The sequence below is a fragment of the Aulonocara stuartgranti genome (assembly GCF_965226115.1).
Source record: "Aulonocara stuartgranti genome assembly, chromosome: 2".
NCBI classification, from domain to species: Eukaryota; Metazoa; Chordata; class Actinopteri; order Cichliformes; family Cichlidae; genus Aulonocara; species Aulonocara stuartgranti.
Window position 1 is genome coordinate 27,095,737 of NC_138940.1, and position 18,302 is coordinate 27,114,038.

Consider the following 18,302-nt stretch of genomic DNA (forward strand, 5'->3'; position numbering starts at 1 on the left):
TCCAACATGTTTAGATGAAGGAATTTTGATGTGGATTATTGTTTATCAGAAGAGGTCACTGTTTATTTTATAGTTGGTCCTAACTGTAATGATTAGCATGTGATGTCCTGCCGTTCCATCAATACGGGATGTATCATCTCAGCTTCTCAGAATGTGTCATAATAAAAAGCACGAAAGTATAAAATTACAATGGAAAGAATAGAGAAAAAAAACTAAGGGCTTTTATTCTATTCTTTTTTAATCAGTTGCCTCATAACCCTTCAGATTTATCTTCTACCCCTTTGGAGTGGGCTCAGACTGTGGGTAAAAAATCCATCCATCCATCCACCACTCAGGGTCATCACAGCTGGACTTTACCCCAGCCATGATAGAGCAGACATGTCGCCAGTTTTTCACATTTAAAATAATTAATGAAAAACTGTAAATTAAAAAATAATAGAATAAATATTTGAATGACATGTGATTAAAATAATAATGGATTGCATTTATATAACGCTTTTCGAGGCCCTCAAAGTGCTTTACAATTCCACTATTCATTCACTCTCACACACTGGTGAAGGCAAGCTACAGTTGTAGCCACAGCTGCCCTGGGGCAGACTGACAGAAGCGAGGCTGCCATATCGCACCATCGGCCCCTCTGGCCAACACCAGTAGGCGGTAGGTGAAGTGTCTTGCCCAAGGACACAATGACCGAGACTGTCCGAGCTGGGGCTTGAACCGGCAACCTTCTGGTTACAAGACGAACTGCCAACTCTTTGAGCCACGACACCAGAGAAGCCCCTTTCAAATGCTTTTATTCAAACCCCTACATCAATAACGTGTACAAATACTGATACTGAATTTTTAATGCAATCATTCAATTTTTTATACAGTGCAAATTTGCAACAGCAACTGCTTTAAACAGGCACTTTTCTATCATAAGATAAATATCATAAAATATTACAGAGCAAACAGACACTTAGCAACAGTGGGAAGGAAAAACTCCCTTTTAACAGGAAGAAATCTCTGGGAAAACCAAGCTCAGGGACGGGCAGCCTTCTACCTCAAATGGTTGAAGGGAAGTAGAAGAGGAACCAAGAAAATACAGAGAGACAAGGACGAAACACACATTATGGAAGTGAAAAGTGAAGAAATTTAAACGTAAAAAAAGCACTCTTAAAAGATTGCAGAAAATGTGAAGTCTCTTGAAAATAAGCAACAGACTGAATCCATTTTGCTGAAAAAGGAAGAAAGGAAGAAAAGAAAAGCAGAATCTTTAGCAAGAGTTTATTATTTGTGAGGTGAAATTACATTTCAGGCTGAATGACATGAAAAACTGAATGAAAAAATATTAAGTGGCTGATTTGTAGTAGTTTTTTAGGTGAAGATAAAAACCGGATGTATGGTTAGACACACAATAAAGGCACAGGAGGTGAATGAACTACACTGACAGGTTTATTGCACGGTTCAACATTGGGGATGATGGCTGTTGATTGACAGCTTTTAAAATGAGAACGAAACCGAGCCACCTGATCCATGTGAGTCATCGCTACAATCACCAGAATCATAATTAAGCTCATCATATAAGATACTGAAGGAATAAGCAAGCGATGTATAAACTACACAGGACATTAACAGAGAGACAGCAGGAGATCATCATCCCACACAGGTGAGCAGTAATATTCATGCCACACAGGGAAAAGGGCCACACCTCAGTGCCATCTCATCAAACTGCTAATTCCTCCGCCCTCCTTCCTCCACATATAAAGGTCAAGGCTTACCCGTTCACCTCACGAGAAATACACTTGGTTTCACAAGTTTACACACAAGAACGCACGATCGATTCAGAAACCGCTCTCCTGTGCTTCCTCTCTGTCTCCCAAAGGGCAAAATCTAACAAAACAAAAGAGGCAGAAAACAGTTTTTAAAATTGCTCATGTTGGTTCATCTGCAAGAAGATTTGAAATTAATATGAATCACCACGACAATCGGCTGCATCTTCACACTCACTGACGTCTTTAGCGAGTTTTTTTTTCTTTTCTTTTTCCTCCCCTCGGATAACTACTTGAGAGTGAAATTGCCACTGAAAGCGAAACGATTATTTGGAACATGGGTCCCTAGATTCTTCTTAGAGCTTCTCTTTCGTCTCTTTTGAGTCTTTTCAAACTGAATGTGTTTTTCGGGAGCCTGCTGAGCGTGAAACTGGTAACAACAAAAGCCAACTGGAGCAGAAAGTGCCACTCCCTGAGACTCAGAGAGGAACGCTTTGACCAGAAACGTAGGTAATGCACCAATACTAAATCCACACAAATTGCTCATAATGGACTAAATGGCTTTCTGTTACATCAGCAATTAAACAGGAGATAACAGTGTAGCAGTGTTATTCAGGAGTGTGTGTACAAACACATGCCGACCATGTGAACTGTGCATGCACAGCCACTGAGGACACTGAGGCTATGTTATGTCATGTTATTTTTTTCCATTTAAGAATGAAGTAATGATAGTTGACGTATTAAAATCCACCCACTTTTATTTTCAGAGAATATCTTTGGGAATGGAAGGGCAGTGAAGTGCTGTTTATATGACTGTATTTATCTAGCTCCCTGCTAGGAAAACATTTATTTTTTAAAACTAATCCAATTGCAATAACCATTTTAATTAGCAATTTTAAGATTTCACATAACAGCTTGCAGAACCACTTTTATTGGCAATAACTTGAATGAATCATTTTCTGTATGACTATATAAGTCTCTCACATTATTGTGGAGGAATTTTGGCCCACTCTTCTATACATATGCACAGCTCTCTAAAGATGCTTCCACAGGATTATAGTTGGGTCTGGACTTTGAGTGGGCAACACCTTGATTCTTTTCAAGCCATGCAGCAGTAGATTCGATGCTGTGTTTTGGCTCATTGTTCTGCTGTATATTACAATTTTGACCAAGTTTTAGAAAGTGTACTTTATTGGTCCCCGTGGGGAAAATCCCTCTCTGCATTTAACCCATTCACTCAGTGAAGCAGTGGGCAGCCATTGGGCGCCCGGGGAGCAGTGTGTAGGGACGGTACCTTGCTCAGGGGTACCTCAGGGTAGCTGTTCAGAGGAATCGAACCCCCGACCTTCCGATCATGGGGCCACCACTCTACCTACTGAGCTATCCCTGCCCTCACATAGCTGTCCTCACATTAAACTGTAGAATACTTTGGTATACAGAGGAGTTCATGACTGGTGCCCAGGTCCTGTGGATGCAAAACAAGCTCAAATCATCACCTTCCACCACCACCAATAGTTCTGGGAAAAACAAGTCATACTTGTACTGTCATGAACTTGAATCTTTTAAGGCTTTCCCAAACAGAAAGTGGTGAATAGTCTACTTTTACCAACATCTGGGCTGCAAATTACCCTCATGATTCTACAGCAGTCAACAGTCCGATGCTTTATGTTGCTGAAAGATAAAGCCAGCCTTTATATCCTCAGATTACTCGGGCAAATACATTCTGTCATCGCGAGACTATCTGGCGTCTAATCTCATCATGTGACCAGTCTCGTGACCATCCCGGAAGAAGCGATTTTAGCGCTGTCAACACAACGCTTACAGAGAATAAACGCGAGAATATTCGCGCACAAGTTTCGTCGTTGTGTCGCTTCATTTACAGTACAGCAATGGACGGATCTATGAAAGCATCTCTGGACGCTTCCGCCCCACCGCCGCAGTATTTCAGAGGGTGAGAAAATAGTATAACGAACTAGCTAAGCTAACGGCTAGCTTGTATACCTAGTGACCTGAAAACCCGAGCTCTGCGGTGCCGTTCATTGCCATAGAGACATATCTTTTATGTGGCACAATCCGGGAACATAGATGTAATTTTCACCAGGGTACACATCCACATCCGTAGTCAGCGTGTCAGAGCCCCCGTCGCTGTGTGGTTTGATCCCGGCTGACTCATGAACTTGTGCTCCTTTGCAGAAATGAAAGCTCCCTGGTTTCAGCCCTCAAGACTCTGCTGTTCTTCACCATCCTCATGGTCACGGTGCCCATTGGACTGTATTTCGCATCAAAGGCGTACATCTTTGAAGGTGAAGTGTGTCCGGATGATTGTGGACTTACCTCCACTCTGTTCCTGCTTTCACATTTTCTTGGGGTTTTTACTTTATTTTGTAAACGTAGCACATCATCCAGATTTTAAAATCTATTGATCAGTGGTCATCTGCTGACAGGTTAATAGAGCAGTCAGTTTATCTTTAAGCTCTAATAGTAAGAGTCTTTTAGCATAGTATTTGTCATTCCATACCAACATTTCCATTTTAGATGATATAATAAAGCTAATCCAGATGAGAATGTGCATTTATTCTGGATCTAGGGATTTATCGGAACTCTTTCCCCCATAATTATCACATTTGACGACCTCCTCAGTACCCACAATGACAAATATACTGGTTTATATCACCCACAATAATCGAATACAACCAGAGATGCTGTAGGTTTATATGGAAAGACATAACAAGCCACTGCAGCTTTTATTTTTCTGGGTTTCATTCTGTGCCAGAGAAAGTTGTGTTTAGCACCTCAATATAAACCTGACTTGTGACACTTTAAACTCCGTGATGCAGCTGCTGGTCGTCGCCATTAACGCTCTGCTTCTGTTTCGTAGGTTCGATGAAGATGTCAAGCTCTGACAGTTATTTCTACGCAGCCATTGTTGCGGTGCTCGCTGTGCATGTGGTTCTGGCTTTGTTTGTTTATGTGGCCTGGAACGAAGGCGCGCCTAAAGGCAAGGGCAAACATGATTAAGGCATATCCTTATCAGCTTAGAAGACCAGAGGAGACAGACCGACCGACGTGGGGAGGGATCCAAGCCCACCCCCCTCCCCTCACACCCCCTCCCAGGTCATGGGCATTGTAAGACCATCTACAATGAGCTGCATTAGAGCTCCGAGGTTAAAGCCTGAAACTACTCTGTGTTCCCCGGCAATGGCGGGGGGGAGTGGAGCTTGCTGAGTGTGCTTGCTCACCAGCCTCAGCGGGCCCGCCTTCTTGACTTTCTTTTTTTCTCTGAAAATATTACTTTTGTCAACAGAGGACAGCCGTGGTTTTTAAGAGGCTTTGTCATAAGCTGCCATTTGGCTAAGTGCTCTAAGTCCCTTCTCAGCAAAGAGTTTGTCTTGTAGGAAAGCATCTTGGGTTTTGACTGATGTGTGCAGGTGTGCACGCACACACACTTTGCCTCATGTTTAATGCATATGAAAGATTTGCTTCCAAAATGCTTCAATTAGCTCGAAGTCATGTTATTTTAATCACATTTCAGTTGTTGTACATTTGAGGATGTCTCTCAGCATCATTATAAACCCATAATGTGCTTAAATCTCACGCAAACCATATCATTCGAGTCATCTGTTAACCCTTTTAAATAGTGTTTAAATTTGGTTTTCTTTCAGTTGATGTGCGTTTGTGTGCCGTAGCGTGGCGACATTATGAAACTTTGGTGTTGCAGTGAGTTCCTAATTCACACTGTATTTAAATTTGTGTGTTTTGTGTCGATGATGTAGCCAGTGACGTTGGTCGTCATGCAGATGTGAGTGCCGACTTGTTCAAATAAACTGGAAAGTGTACATTTTTGTTGTTTCTAGTGGTATTTTCTAAAAATACAAAGATGAAAGGAAACGATTTGTGCTTGGTTAAAGAATTAAACTGATTCTCTACAAAATCATCTTTTATTTTTAATAAAGTGCAGAGTTTTGTTTTCAGGTTTCTAGTGTGCGTCCTGTTTTTTTACATGGTCTAATACCAGAACAACAAACTGACTACTATAAATGTGATATTAAAAAACACATTTAAAGTATTATCTTTTGCAATCCTCTGATTAAATCTTGGATGAACTGTTTGTTTTTTGTTGTATTTTTATGAATAAGGCCTGCATGTGATGAGTGAGCCTTATCACACAAGAGGTCATGACTTCCCCTACTATTTGTTGCCATAACTAACCAAAAAATGTGCGCACAGAGATCAAACATCCTCGTAAACAAACTTGTTTTTAATAGTCCACCCCAGAAGCACATTTACACATTGTCACAACAGTTCCAATCCTAACATTCAGTGTGGAAAACTGTCAAAACTGATTATTTAATTCATAAAAATATCTTAATGAAATAAAGAAAACATTTGCAAACCTCATTAACATGACCCAGATTTTTCCCAGGCCTGATAAAGACTGTAGTGAAAACCATTAGAATTTGGTTGCCAAAATAAAACAAGCTTTGTCTCACATGTCTGGGAAGATACCTTATAGACCTCTGCAGGGAGTCTGAATTGTCACATGGTGGCAGTAAATGGTCAGCCAGTTCCCACAGACAGCGCGGTAAAAGAAGCAGGGATAAGACCCGGCAGCTGCCTGGCCGTAACAACGTTTTCTGCCTCGGAAACCATGTCAGCAGCTGATTTCTCTTCGTTTTTTCCCTTCACACTATGAGAGCCTCTTCTCACCAGCACCGCTTTATGTGTGTGTAGCTCCCACACTGTACTCCAGAGTCGGAGCTGTGCAGCCTGCCTGCAGTGAGTTTAACAGGCTGGTGTTGGTGATGAGGTGACAGGCCTGCGAGCAATCAGACTGATTCAGTCAGCAAACATCAGATGTCTCCCCCCCTTCCTTTGGCTGATATTTCATACGCTTACCCTTGCAACAACAGAAAGATGGGGCAAGGGCAGGCTTTGCTTTTGGCTCTTTGTCATTTAGCACACATTAGCAGGTTGAATGCATAGTGTCAGTGACATGAAAAGCAGGCCAGAGAGAGCTGAGCGTCTACCTAAATGAAGGGTTACAAGCGATACACGTCAGCACTCCTTGATGATTTTCTTTTGTATACTCTGTCCTGTAACAGAGTTCAGATAACTCATGTATAGCACAAATGTTCTTGGTGCACTTTACATCGGCTCATACTGCATGTAGTAGAACATACACTCACCAGCCTTCATTAAGCACGCCTGTTCAGCTGCTCATTAACACAAATGTTAGCCAAGCATAGGTTCAAACCGAGCATCAGGATGGGGAAAGAAAGCGATTTAGCTCATTTGACCCTTGCACAGTTGTGGGCATCAGATGGGCTGATCTGAATATTTTCCACACAACCATCTCTAGGGTTTACGGACAACAGTCTGAAAAAGAGAAAATGCCCAGTGAGCGGCAGCTCTGTTGTGGCCGGAGGTCAGAGGAGAATGGCCCCACTGTAGAGCGCCTTTGTGATGTGGTGGAGTGGGAGATTCACATCATGGACGCAGCTTGTCTGATGCTGTTGTGTCAATATGGACCACAATCTCTGAGGGCTGTTTCCAGCACCTTGTTGAATCTCTGTCACAAAGAATTAAGGCAGCTCTGAAGGCAAAAAGGGGAGTTCAGCCCAATACCAGGAACATGTACCTAATGAAGTGGCTGCTGAGTGTATCAGATGCCTCCCTCACTTAGATTTCCCTGCCCAGCAGATGGCGTGCCCAACAGATGCAAAGCTCAAACAAGCAGCTGTGTTGGTGTTTAAGTGAAAGTAAAGAAAGAGGGCAGTAGAGTACCACGCTACAGCTGGTGGAAAATAAAGTCCACCACACTGAAACCTCGGGGAGCAAACAGAGTAAGACAGGAGAATAACTCATCTGGACACTTGAGATCATATCCACCATTAAACACAACGAAGGAGGCACTTTATTGTGTTAGTCTGCGTTGTTATTTCCCATGAAATTCAGCTCAGGCGCTTTTGAGAAGACGCAGGATATGTTTCAACACTTTAGAAGGTTTTATTTCACAGTTTCATCTGTGTAGGTGTTTAAAACTTAGAATTCAAGACAATTTAATTCTCAGTACATAGAGCTACATGTTAGGTTTACCAGAAACAACTGATATGTCACATAGATTTCTACATCTATCATACTTTCAAATCACTGACTAAAGTTTCATCATCAGGCGCTTTTAGATTAGGTGCTAATGACCAGACGCTCATCAAGGAGTGAAAAACCTATCCTGTTTATGCTCTGGTGTCCTCTCTGATGTGACACGTGTTGTGACATCAGGGTAAGATCTAAAGACCTGCCTAAAGTCCTTCAGAACGAGTTTCTATTATTTATCATTATCATTATTATTTTAGATACCTTTAAGGTCAGAGAGAAACCACAAAGATCTTCAAATAAAATATTGCATAGTAAGGAAAATAACAACAATTGATTTTTCCACTAAATACACCCCAAGAAGACTCCATGAAGCCATAAAATTCATGTAGGTAACTCTTGCAAGCTGTAGTGTCATAGTGCATGTAGCTACAATCAGAAATAGATGACCAGAATATGAAGTCTTTCAGGAAAACTCAAACAGAGCCACTTTTACAGCTAACATAGAGGTATAATAACTATTATGCTCTCTAACTGTAACAGTATCCTTGACAAAGGCCAAAGTTGTCTTTGCAGTAGCGGAACTGCAAACCAGCTGTGAAAAATGGCGGTGAAAATGTGATTCAGGGTGGCTTTGCTAACTCAGGGACAGGACATAGAGCATTTACTGATTCACCTGTGTACATTCTGCATCACATTAAAGAGTGCTTGAATATAATGCAAAGCCATTTGTCCATGAGCCAAATCTTAACAGGAAGTGCACCTTTAAAAAGGATGATAATGCTAAGTGCACAAGGAAATCTATCAATGGATGTCTCTGAAACCTGGAACTGAGTCAAAAACAAGATCCTGCTGTAGTGTTTGGGGGATTTGAAAATGGCTAAACCTTCAAGTGAAATAAGTCAGTCAGTCAGTTGTCCATCCATCCATCCATCCATCCATCCATCCATCCATCTCTAATTCAGGGAAAGGAGTTGAGCTGGAGCCTATCCCAGCTGTCATATATAGCAATTCTTTCAATTTACAATCACAGCACACCTCTGTATACTTTTAGTCATTATTTTTTTTTTTTGTTATATTAAACAGAGATCATGTGAAGCAAAGAAAGTATTAATAACACACATATAATGACAGACATGAGGCATCAGTAGCATAATATTTTTGGTCCATCACCCCAATTAAAATAACAATATTTTTTGTCGTCCTTGGTGGTCATGCTACATTTATCAAAACCTCCCGGGACATTAGAAAAAACGCAGTTTTGTCCAAGAAATGTGTTTCATGGATGCTTTTATTTTTGTGAAGCAGGAAACAGATAAAAGCGCCACTCTTAGGTTATTTATGCTTTATGTAACAGACGGAACTTTTTATGGCTGTAGATAATTTATCAGAATGTGCTGAATATGTCCAAAAATGTGCTACGCTGGACATCTTCTATCACAGTCCAACAATCTGATGGTGAAAGTGAAGCCCTGCAGAAGGATTTCATTTCAAAGCGCACTCATTTCTCTTCATCTGTCATCTTTTTTCTTCTCTCTCAAATATGGTCACATTTTTATTTCAATATCGCCTCCATTTTTTATCTTCATTTCCAAAGATGGGTGGAATGTTTTTTAAAGACTGACTTATTGATTGATGAAGCTGACTCTTTAGTCTGTTGCGCTATTATGTGTTTTCACAAGTAACACACGAGGGATGTAAAGCATATTGTGCTTGGCACCACAACAGACGCAAGAATAGTCTAGTACGTCCAGTTTTTGCTCATTGCAGATAGAAACTGAGAAACTGTAGCCCTCTGATTGATATATATATATATATATATATATATATATATATATATATATATATATATATGATATAATGGCAGGTTATGTAGAGGAGAATAATATGTCATGACTCCATCATGAATCATCATTAATTTGCAAATTCGGAACATATTTTAATGATTTAATTTCCACAAAAGTTATTTGACACAACAAATCACACCTTTCAACTTTTATTTTATTTTGAAAAGATTTTTAATTTTTTCTATGGACACCTAAAATGTAAATGTGCCCTTTGGGTTGACTTTTGTTTAAACGTGGTGTAGGCTATAAATGAAACAGACGTGACAGTCAAGACAAAAAAGGTTCAGATATTTTTTATAGCGCATGTTTGAGGTATAAAAAAAGATAATTATTCAACACACTTTAGTGGGCTACATACTGAACTTTGAGGATAGAAACACAGTAAAGATCCTATCATGCTCGTATTGATCTCATACCGATATCAGTATTGGTATCAGTACTATCGATATTTAGATGAATCTAGAAAACACTACAATGACACCCGGATGGATAAGCTAAGAAAATGGATGGATGAACTCCTTGAGGCATCAAGCATAGAGTCACAAGGGTGCTTCCTCATGATGTACATGCTATGAGTTTCAAGGTTTCCATGCCAGCGATGTGTGCCTTCTTGGCACAGATGAGTATAAGATATGCATGCGAGGGACACGCAGACAGCAAAGACTTTCCACGTGTTTATTCTCGCTTCAACATGTCTGTTTTAAACACGTTAAAATGATGAGTCAAACATCACGTGGCATGTCCTCATTTCAGAGACCCCGTGTTCGTTAACAGTGTGATCGTTTTCAAAAGAGAAGCCTTCAGAGCTGCGCTGCATTTCAGCTTCTGTGTGGGCCAATATTACAGCTGGTTTTCATGTATTATCACCAGGGTTATGACATATGAATAGTTGCAGTGTGATAAAGACTCAAAATCACAAATTGAAGTGCAAATTTAAGACAATTTATTTCAAGCAGATTTGCAAACAAGGTTGTCATCAAGTGCTTCAAAGCAAACAAACGCCACAAATCCAGACATGAACAAGAATAAACCAATCGACATGCTTTTCATTACCTACTTTCTGGCTGCCTCAATAAAAAAAAAAGAAGGAAAGAGACAGTAAAAATGTGGGAACTCCTGAGACCCGTGCAATATCTGTTTTTGAGGCGCACTGTGGAATTAGTAACAGCAGTTCAAGCCTCCAGTAAATTGTCAGGTATTGCACAACTCTTTACTTCAAGTCTAAGCAAGTGAACTATGCTAGATGATGACCTCAAAACATTTAAAGGGAGTTAAATTTAACTTTTCTCCCTATCTGATTTCCACGAATGAGGTCAGGTCAGTGCTGTGCAAGTTCCAGCCCTGAATTCTAGATGTTTCACACATTGAGAAAAATAAAGACGAGCTCACTGTAAACCTGAGCAGACCCTCTCTGAATGGTGGAAAGATTCATACCAGTCAACACAACTTAGAAAACACAGATACAAATACTAGTCTGTTGCCGCAGCGACAGACTAGTATCTAACATTTAATGCTACAGTCTGAAGTGAGATCCAACTTTGTTTCTCCACATATAAAGAAGCAGAATTTCTTTTATTGTGAAAGTTTATCAGAAATGTTGTTGCTGTTTTTTTGTGGTTCCATTTCAGGCTTCTCTCTGTGCCCTGTAAATACTACTCCCCTCTAAGCTGGAATGAGTCAAAGCAGTGCCATCTTGAAGAGGGGAGTCAGTTTGGCATGTATGAACACTTCCAAGCAACATATGATCCCCTTGCACATTTTAAGACCCCTCAGAGAAACATAAACCTCCTCATATCTTCAGATCGTCTATTCTAGTCTTGTTGTTGCTGTGTTTGGCACTGTGGCCAGGCCTGGCCTGCGTAGGTGACCCAGGGGCAGATCCTGCTCCCTTCTTTCCTTTCAGGTCACATTCCTCTGGCTTGCTGGTGCTGCTCCTCTCCACCGCCAAGTTGTCCTTGTTCTGTTTGTAGGCTGCCTTGCTGTGGTAGGGGTGGAAGGACGAGTCTGTGGCCGCGGTGTAGCACGGCACTGGTGGGTAAGCTGGCTGGACTTGGCGGTGCTCGTGGAAGTAGTCATCGTAACTTGGGGCAAATGGCACTGCAGTCTCACCAGGCTCCTTGGAGATACTCCCATTGGACTGGTTGCGCCTCCTGAAGGTGATGCCCTGGCTGCACTTGGTGAAACCCAGATGGTAGATCTCTATGAGGTTGAGGAACAGAGACACAGAGGCCACTCCAAGCATAAAGATGATGAAGATGGTTTTCTCTGTGGGGCGGGATATGTAGCAGTTAACCACATTGGGGCAGGGGGGTCTGTCACATGTGTACATGGGTTTGAGCTCAAAGCCGTACAAAAAGTACTGGGCCACGATGAAGCCCACCTCAAACAGCGTCTTGAAGATCACATTGAAGACATATGTCCGCAAAAGCTCCCCCTGCAGGCGGACTCGTCCCTTATTGTCTCTTATCAGAGCCTTCTTGTGCTTCACATCCACAATGAGAGTCTGTTTGTCTGATTGATGACTGTGCTCCTTTTCTCTCTCCTTTTCTTTCTCCTTCTGCTTTTCCTCCATCCGGACTAGATGGAGAATGTGCCCCAGGTATATCAGAGTCGGTGTGGATACAAAGATTATCTGCAGCACCCAGAACCGGACGTGAGATATGGGGAAAGTGATGTCATAGCATACGTTCTCGCAACCGGGCTGCTTGGTGTCGCAGGTGAAGCCCGACTGCTCGTCGCCCCACACCTTCTCTGTCGCAGCACTCAGGATCAGGATGCGGAAGATGAACAGGACAGTGAGCCACACCTTCCCCACGACGGTGGAGTGCTCCTGGGCTTTTTCCAGGAGCTTTCCCAGCAGGTTCCAATCCCCCATGGCTGTGAGAGGTCAGATCTAGGACTACAGAGGATTTGAAAATAGAAAAAGTTATTTCATCTATAGACTGTTGTACACAGCAACAGAGATTAAATGACTACAGTAAAACTAATCCTGAGCGTACGCCTCATCCTTCCTGACGACTAAAAATTCTCTTACCAAGTTCAGCAGAGATCAGAACAACCAAGTCTTTTGGGAGCCAAGCTGCTAACTGAGCGTCCAACTGGGCGGCCGCCACTGAGCAGGTAGTGGTCTTATCCGCGTGGGTGCAAACAGGATTATATTTACTTTGGGAGGGTATATATTTGGCAAGTGTGGACAGGAGGAAAGCAGGTTTCAGACATGATTCTGCGGCTCCTGGCCTTCATGACCCACGCCATGGCAACACGAGCCACACGAAGTGAAATCAAACACTGGGCAGATGTGGTGGGAGTGTGAATTAGAAACAGTTGAGTAATGTTAGAGCTGTCAGCTCCTGTGACACATTAGGTTTTAAATAGATTCTGCTTCTGATGAATGGTCTATACAGTAGTAAGAGTGGAAGTAGAAGGTATGCTGCTCTGGAGGATGAATTCAAGTGTTGAAATGTGGCAGGTGGGCTGACGCTGAGGGAGCCAGCACCAGCTATCGCAGATTGGACAGCAATTTAAATATGGGACCCGCACTCCACGGTGTGAGATCCCACATTACAATGAAGAATAATGCCATCATTCGAGGAAAAAGAAGTGAAACAACTTCAACTTCTGTTCTCACATAAGACAGCTGTTAACCTGCACTTACAGCATTTGGCCACAGCATGAACCATTAATAAGTTAACTTTAGGTTTAGGACTATAATTTAAACTCCTGAAGAAACAAATATTTCAGTCTATAAAGCATAAAGTTAAAAAAAAAAATCACAGAAAACTTACATTTACTGGAGAAAGTCACCGTGTCAGCTCATACATCCTCTGTGGCAAAGCTTCCCACGTCTGGCAGGGTCCATGAGGCCTCACTGCTTTACCGACTGGCCTCAGTGCAACACTAATCTTAGGACCCCCAACAATGCCCTTGAATGGACAGGAAAAGCAGACTCTTGCGAGCCACAAACTTAGTTCCACGCCGACAAGCTCAGTGACTCAGTCTTCTGTCTTCAAATACAACTCTCGCAGAAATCAGAATCCAGGCCCAGGGGTCTTTAGCCGGCCACAGCACACATATGCACACACACTCAACCAAAGAACCAACCAACAAACCTGCTCTCCCTTGACCCTCCCTCCCCCCTCGGTTAAATTTGGCACGGTGTGCACTGTCCAGTGTAAACTATTAAACAAACCCCTGCTCGCATGCTACGGCGAGTGACAGGGCAGCTGGCCAATGATCTTGTCTGCTAAGTCTGTCTGGCCACAAGTGTTCCCGAGATCTAAATATATCACAAGGGTCTCTTTTCCTATCATGGGGGTGGAGATGGGATGGTGGTGGTGCAGGAATGATTTGGAGATGAACAACTACTGGCATCCTGAAGTTCCAAATCACAGTGACAGGAAAGGGGTAAATGTATTTATTAAAAAAGCTGAGTTTCAATGAGTTAAAATCCTAGCTACTAAACACAACAACTCACTTCAGACATATTTCATTATTTCATCAGGTACTCAAAGAAACAACACACTGCATGTTTGCTAAATAATTTCATATTATCTGCCAGTTTATTTCTTCATAATCCACAATGTACACTGTTTCAACCCATTGTATAGTTTATCAGGGTTGATTACCTGGATGTAAAATGCTACAGGTGCATTTAGAAAGGGTTTTTTGTATGTTACACGCACACATGGCAAACGATTTGTATAAACAGCTACTTTACATTTTATTTACATTTACAGGACAAGTGAGATGTTCACTAATATATCGTGATGGTTAATACTAGGGTCTGTTAAACAGTACGTCAGCTGCAAACATTTATTTAAGCCCACTGGAAGAAAATTTTACAAAGATGAAAAGTAAGGAAAGGTATTCTAACTCAAGGATATATCTGCAGTAATGAGACTGGACAAATTCTAAGCTGAGGTACCTCTGCAGACAAGCGGAAAGGACTAACACCGACATTTTTAACTTTTTGGGGATTATGAGCTGAAAATTGATGAAGGTTTACCGACAAGTCAAAGTGAACACACATGTAGAAGCCACAATATTAAAACCGCTGATGGTTGAACATCCTTACAAAACAGTGTTCTCTGTGGAAACTTCTTTCCATGCGTGAGAGTGCTACCATCTGAACACAACAGATCAAGGTAGTAACCTGGCCTCCAAACTCTCCAGACACACAACTTCAAAAAGTCGAAGTTTCATGCTTCAGTGCATTTGAGCTCTTTTGATGGCATGATATTAGGCAGCTGGTTTCAACACTGTGGCTTACAGGCACCGGTGATGACATGGCAATCATGTTTGGACAGTATTACATTGTTTTGTTTTGAATTGAAAATTTATTTTCTAGCACCAACTGTAGCAACAAGCGGTCTACATTAAGTTCAGAAAAAATCAGTGACCATCAAATAAAATCTAACCACCATACTGTTAACAGCTGTTCAAGTCATTTTACCCATTTATATGTGCTTTCCTATACATCCACTAGCTTCTAATGGTTTCATTTTTTGAATTTCTCATCCAGCATTTCAACTCCTTCAATAACCTCTGATTTTTAAAGGACCAAAGTGATGTTTCAGAGCATTTCGGTTGACTTTTACCATTACGTGTTTTCGTTTGTTTAGTTTGGAATCGTGGCGTCCACAATTTTCTTAAATTTCAGTATCGAATGATCTGCTATGGTGTGGACTTATGTACAGATTACAAACCCTTTTCCAAACAGCAATCTTTACAGACTTTTTGCACCAATTATAACTGGTATGTTTTAAATTGCTCATATTCAACAACAATTCTGTACACCTGTTTTATTCTTCTAAGAATACTGAGCTGCAACAACAATACGGCTGTTACAAAAACAAGGCATCACACTAATAGTCAGCCTAAGCTTGTCAACAACTTGACAAACTGCTATTTACACTAAAAAAATAATATAATGGAAGCCTTCAGAAGCATTGTGGAATCCAGAAAAAAGAAAAACAAAGAAAAAAAACCCTAAAGATCTAATCAAGGTAAGCTTGGTTTTACTGTAACAACAGCCACCTTGGATTTGAGTTAAAATGTTCTTAAGCACCAGTTTGGTCTTTAAACCTTCACTACAGACTCTAGTTTAGGCGAGAACGGCAGCCAATATTTGTGAGTAAAAATGAACAGATAAAAACAAGTATCTAAGATCCACTGACTGAATTATGTATAAATAAATAGCCAAAAAGCTGAAATTGACCTAATACACAGTATATATGTGACTTTAATGCATGAGATACTACGTGGTCAGGTGAGGTTACTGCTTATTAGTTCAAGAGAGTCTCAGAAAGCAGAACACCTCTCACCCCTCTCGGCTGGGCTCTTTTTGGTCACAGTGAACTTAGACTTGAGAGAATGATCTGCTATCAGCTGATTGATTTCATTTTGCTTGTAACTGGACAATCTTTGGCTTATCCATGGTAACTTTGACTCGTCTTCAGAGCTGCGGAAGGACCGTTTGCAGGCCCTGCCTATGAGGTACACCACCTCTGCCAGGTTGAGCAGCACACACACCGCAGACACTGCCAGCATGAACACAGTGAATATGGTCTTTTCTGTCGGTCTGGAGACAAAGCAGTCCACCGTATTGGGGCAAGGGAATGAGTCACATTTCACCAAACGCACCATCTTAAAGTCAGGATAGATCAAGTAAAAGATGTAGAGAAAAGCCACTTCGAAAATTATTCTAAAGATGATACTGATCATGTATGTCCACCACAGAGCGCCCGTGATCTGAAACTTCTGGTTCTTGATGTGTTCCAGCTCTTTGGGACTACTGCGGCCTGCCCTCTTCAGGATCTTCTTGTCGATGTGCCTTCGGTGGGCTACGTGCATGGCCACTAAGAGTGCAGGGGTGGAGACCAGGATGAGCTGGAGTGCCCACAGACGGATGTGTGAAATTGGGAAGAACTGGTCGTAGCAGACGCTATTGCAGCCGGGCTGCTGGGTGTTGCAGGTGAAGCCGGACTTTTCATCGCCCCAGACGCTCTCCGCAGCAACCACCAGGACCAGGATGCGGAAGATGAAGATGACAGACAGCCAGACGCGTCCGATGCCAGTAGAGTGCCTGTTTACACCGCTGATCACGGCATAAAAGGACCCCCAGTTCATTTTCGACTCCAGGTCTGGGGAAAAGGGGATTAATATAAGTTTTTACAGGTGTAGGCAGTTACATGTGTGGGATGCTTTGCATCTAAAAATCACCCAAAATTCTAATTACTAAGAAAATTTACTCCCTTTTTTATTACTGGCATGAAGTCACAATGGCTTGCCAGTTAAATAAGGTCTTTAGACTATAACTGCACACAAAACTTAGCATTTCAGAAAAAATCGAACCGGTGTAACATGAGTAGAGGTTTACCAGGCTCAGCCGGCGGTGCAAGCGGCGTAAGCAGCACCGGGTCCAAAGATGACCATCTTGAAGTATGACCTGAGCATCAAGCCAGATTTGGCAGTCAGGAACAACAGACAAGAATTGCCAAGTAGCCTGCCGGCTGTATAAAAACAGGGGCGATGGCCTGCCATCATGCACCGTCAGAAGACGCAACAGGTTGAAACCAATTGCAAAACATTTGCAGAACCACGTGATATGCTCATCCCGTATTAATACTCTACTCCCAGGCTGGCTTACAGCCCAACTGCAGACAGACTGACAACAAATTTCTCCAAGGGAGCAGCAAGACATGCATCTCATTGAGGCTTTCCTTTTTTTTTTTTCCCCTTGAGAGATCTCTATTGTTTGAGAATAGCTATGTTCTTTAAGGTTTTCCTTTAACAGATCTTAAAATTATGTGACTTTTAAAGCATATTCAGTAAAACATTGCTACCATAAAGGGAATGATGATGAGACCGTAAGCATGCCAAGTATTTGCCAAGTCAAGTCACTGGGGCATGTCAGTCATCACTCACCCCAAATCCAACCTCTCACTGAATGTTAGTATAAAACAATTAGAAAGGAGATAACATGAATTTTTACCTTCAGCTGCTGGTGGTACACAAAAATGTGTACAAAATGGGAAGAAATAAATTCAAATTTGTGTTTTTTAGCGAGCCAAAAGGCTGGATTGAGAACACCATGCGTTTGGAAAATGCTAATCATTCCTCCGCCACTAGCCACTGCCCTGCACCGTAGCGGTCATATGCTCTTATATAAACTATTTACATACAATGGCACCCTTTATGGGGCTGCAACAAGACTCTTTCAGAATTCAGATCAAACGCCTCGATTTCCGCCTACCCCGGGGCAAAAGAAAGAATCTGTGTGGACACAAAAGGCCTCAGCCTGCCACATTATTTATTGTGCTTGGCAGGGCAGGGAAGTGAAGGACGCTGTTGACCCGAGTCACTGCTGCTGCGACATTAACAGGTTTACGAATTCACACAGATTATATATGAACTAGGGAACTACTGCATAGTCTAATGGAGTGGCTAATTTGAATGCTACAGCACTTTAAAAGATTGATTTGATTAAATTGTCATTTGCACTTTAAAAATAAAATACAGCTTTAATTTTTGATGTTACCTAGACTTTTTAATTCCAACAATACTAGCACAAGAATATATTAACCCAGTCACACAGGTTAGTCCAGTTAGG

General features: G+C 41.7%; 3 protein-coding genes across 5 annotated transcripts; 1 reads left to right on the forward strand and 2 right to left on the reverse strand.

Moving 5' to 3' along the window:
* The first annotated feature begins 3,503 nt into the window (after positions 1-3,503).
* vma21 (vacuolar ATPase assembly factor VMA21) lies at positions 3,504-5,587 on the forward strand. The gene is made up of 3 exons (XM_082557432.1): positions 3,504-3,702; positions 3,945-4,054; positions 4,630-5,587. The coding sequence occupies exons 1-3, from the start codon at positions 3,641-3,643 to the stop codon at positions 4,767-4,769; spliced, it is 312 nt and encodes a 103-aa protein (XP_082413558.1). The 5' UTR covers positions 3,504-3,640; the 3' UTR covers positions 4,770-5,587.
* A 5,082-nt stretch (positions 5,588-10,669) lies between these two features.
* Positions 10,670-13,786, reverse strand: LOC309720457 (gap junction alpha-3 protein-like). The gene is made up of 2 exons (XM_082557423.1): positions 13,477-13,786; positions 10,670-12,590 (listed from the first exon to the last, which is right to left on the reverse strand). Exon 2 carries the CDS (start codon positions 12,564-12,566, stop codon positions 11,481-11,483), a length of 1,086 nt encoding a protein of 361 aa, XP_082413549.1. The 5' UTR covers positions 12,567-12,590; positions 13,477-13,786; the 3' UTR covers positions 10,670-11,480.
* Positions 13,787-14,250: 464 nt separating this feature from the next.
* LOC309714824 (gap junction beta-1 protein-like) lies at positions 14,251-18,146 on the reverse strand. 3 transcript variants are annotated; one of them, XM_082547546.1, is made up of 2 exons: positions 17,685-18,146; positions 14,251-16,833 (listed from the first exon to the last, which is right to left on the reverse strand). In XM_082547546.1, the coding sequence occupies exon 2, from the start codon at positions 16,817-16,819 to the stop codon at positions 15,992-15,994; it is 828 nt and encodes a 275-aa protein (XP_082403672.1). In that variant the 5' UTR covers positions 16,820-16,833; positions 17,685-18,146; the 3' UTR covers positions 14,251-15,991. The 3 variants fall into 3 exon arrangements, with proteins under 3 accessions (XP_082403672.1, XP_082403671.1, XP_082403670.1); XM_082547545.1 differs by having other exon boundaries at positions 14,251-17,226; XM_082547544.1 differs by having other exon boundaries at positions 17,070-18,146.
* Positions 18,147-18,302: the final 156 nt, after the last annotated feature.